This window comes from Manacus candei, unplaced genomic scaffold (assembly GCF_025592945.1).
Source record: "Manacus candei isolate 608988 ecotype Guabito, Panama unplaced genomic scaffold, ASM2559294v1 h1tg000211l, whole genome shotgun sequence".
Classification (NCBI taxonomy): Eukaryota; Metazoa; Chordata; class Aves; order Passeriformes; family Pipridae; genus Manacus; species Manacus candei.
In genome coordinates, this window is record NW_026138259.1 from 52,501 (window position 1) to 55,000 (window position 2,500).

General features: G+C 71.0%; 1 protein-coding gene across 1 annotated transcript in view; it reads right to left on the reverse strand.

The window, feature by feature from the left end:
* Nucleotides 1-4: 4 nt before the first annotated feature.
* Nucleotides 5-2,500, reverse strand: part of LOC127464346 (collagen alpha-1(I) chain-like) — a 7,680-nt gene continuing 5,184 nt past the window's right edge. Inside the window, exons 5-8 of the mRNA XM_051774655.1 lie at nucleotides 2,094-2,500; nucleotides 1,809-1,889; nucleotides 1,253-1,512; nucleotides 5-810 (exon numbers count right to left, since the gene is read on the reverse strand). The exon at nucleotides 2,094-2,500 is cut by the window's right edge and continues 1,359 nt beyond it. Coding sequence (XP_051630615.1) covers nucleotides 5-810; nucleotides 1,253-1,512; nucleotides 1,809-1,889; nucleotides 2,094-2,500 — 1,554 coding nt within the window. The remainder of the gene's footprint in view (nucleotides 811-1,252; nucleotides 1,513-1,808; nucleotides 1,890-2,093) is intronic.

The window sequence follows — 2,500 nt, forward strand, 5'->3', positions numbered from 1 at the left end:
GGGCTTAGCGCTGCGGTTTCTGCCCGGCGCTCCGAGCGTAGCAGCCTTTCCCCTGCCCCGAGGGTGAAAGAAGAGACGTTCTCTGCGGGGCGGGGAAACGGGGGGAGTAACTGGGCCTCTGCCTGGGTGGCAGGGCTGCCGCCGCCTCGGCTCGGCCGCAGAGGTGCGCAGCGGGTAGAGTCGCCGTCCGTGCCCAGCGGGTAGAGCCCTCGTCCGAAGCCGGCGGGTAGAGCCGGTGTCCCGGGGCAGCGGGTAGACCTGTTTTCCGGGCTCGTCGGCTCGACGCGCTCTCCGAGTCGGGCGGCTCGAGCGGGTTCCAAGCGCTTAGCCGAGGCCCTCGGCGGACGCCGAGGCGCCACCGTTTCTGCCCGGGGCTCCGAGTGGGAAAGAAAGGGCGTTGTCTGCGGCGTGGGTAAAAAGGGGGAGTAGCTGGGACTCTCTTAAGGTGGCAGGGCGGCGGCCGACTGGGCTCGGCGGCGGGGGTGCCGGCGGGTAGAGTTGCGTTCCGAGCCCGACGGGTAGACGTGGTGTCCGACTCCGGCGGGTAGACCTTTTGTCCGAGCCCGGCGGGTAGACCTGTTGTCCGTGCCCGGCGGGTAGACCTGGTGTCCGAGCCGGGCGGGTAGACCTGGTGTCCGAGCCCGGCGGGTAGACCTTTTGTCCGAGCCCGGCGGGTAGACCTGTTGTCCGAGCTGGGCGGGTAGACCTTTTGTCCGAGCTCGGCGGGTAGACCTGTTGTCCGAGCCGGGCGGGTAGACCTGGTGTCCGAGCCCGGCGGGTAGACCTGTTGTCCATGCTGGGCGGGTAGACCTGGTGTCCGAGTCGGGCGGGTAGACCTTTTGTCCGAGCCCGGCGGGTAGACCTTTTGTCCGAGCCCGGCGGGTAGACCTGTTGTCCGTGCCCGGCGGGTAGACCTGGTGTCCGAGTCGGGCGGGTAGACCTGGTGTCCGAGCCCGGCGGGTAGACCTGGTGTCCATGCTGGGCGGGTAGACCTGGTGTCCGAGCCCGGCGGGTAGACCTGGTGTCCGAACCGGGCGGGTAGACCTTTTGTCCGAGCCCGGCGGGTAGACCTGGTGTCCGAACCGGGCGGGTAGACCTTTTGTCCGAGCCCGGCGGGTAGACCTGGTGTCCGAGCCCGGTGGGAAGACCTGTTGTCCGAGCTCGGCGGGTAGACCTGGTGTCCGAGCCGGGCGGGTAGACCTGGTGCCCGAGCCCGGCGGGTAGACCTGTTGTCCATGCGTGGCGGGTAGACCTGGTGTCCGAGTCGGGCGGGTAGACCCTGTGCGCGAGCCGGGTGGGTAGACCTGTTGCCTAAACCCGGCGGGTAGACGTGTTGTCCGTGCCGTGCGGGTAGACCTGGTGTCCGACTCGGGCGGGTAGGCCTGGTGTCCGAACCCGGCGGGTAGACCGGTGTTCCGTGCCGTGCGGGTAGACCTGTTGTCCGAACCCGGTGGGTAGACCTGCTGTCCGAGCCCGGCGGGTAGACCGGTGTTCCGTGCTCGGCGGGTAGACCTGGTGTCCGAGTCGGGCGGGTAGACCTGGTGTCCGAGCCCGGCGGGTAGACCTTTTGTCGGGACCCGGCGGGTAGACCTTTTGTCCGAGCCCGGCGGGTAGACCTGGTGTCCGAGCCCGGCGGGTAGACCTGTTGTCCGTGCTCGGCGGGTAGACCTGTTGTCCCGGTTTTTGGGGTCGACCCGTTTCCCCAGTCGAGCGGGGCCGAGCGGCCTCGTGCCCCGCCGGATGCTGGCGAGCATCAGGTCTACCCGGTTCCGGGGCTGGCGAGCATCAGGTCTACCCGGTTCCGGGACCGGCCGATCCGGCCGCCGCGGCCGCAGACGCCGGCCTGCGCCCCGCCGGCGTCCCGGCTCCGGGCCACCAGGTCTACCCGGCTCCGGCGGGACTTAGGCGCCTGGCGGCATTTTCGGGGTAGACGTGTTGTCGCGGCCGGCCCCGGAAGTCGGCCAAGGGGTCGCTGTCGGGCGCCGCCTCCAGTTAGGTCGAGGTGAGAGGCGGCCTGCTCTCGCGCGCCTCCCCGCTGAGGAGCCTCGAGCCGCTTTGGCGACCCGGCCGGGCCAGGACGCGTCTGTCCGTACTATGGGCAGGGGTTGTCTAGCAGCGCGGGTTCCGAGGGCCCCTTTTCTTCCGCGTCTGCTGCCGAGCGCGGCCTTCGGCGCGTGCCACGGGCCGGCCAACCCCACGAGCGGCAGGAAGGCCGGCGAGAAAGCCGCGGGGCACTCGGCCGGCTTCCTGGGGCGGGTCCGATGACGGGAAAGGAAGACGAGAGCCGAGCGCGAAAGCGCAGCCAAGGGAGTTGCGGGACTGGGACGGCCGAGGGGGGCCCGCGGGGGCCCAGCAGCGTCCAGCCCGAGCCGGTGGCGGCTGCCGGCTCCCCGAGGGCCCCGGGCGAAGGCGGTGGTGTGCGAGGGCGGCGAGGCGTCGTCGTCTCGTCCTTCCCATGCGCCGGCCCTAAGCCGGCGCCCGTCGTGCGGTGGCGGCGGGC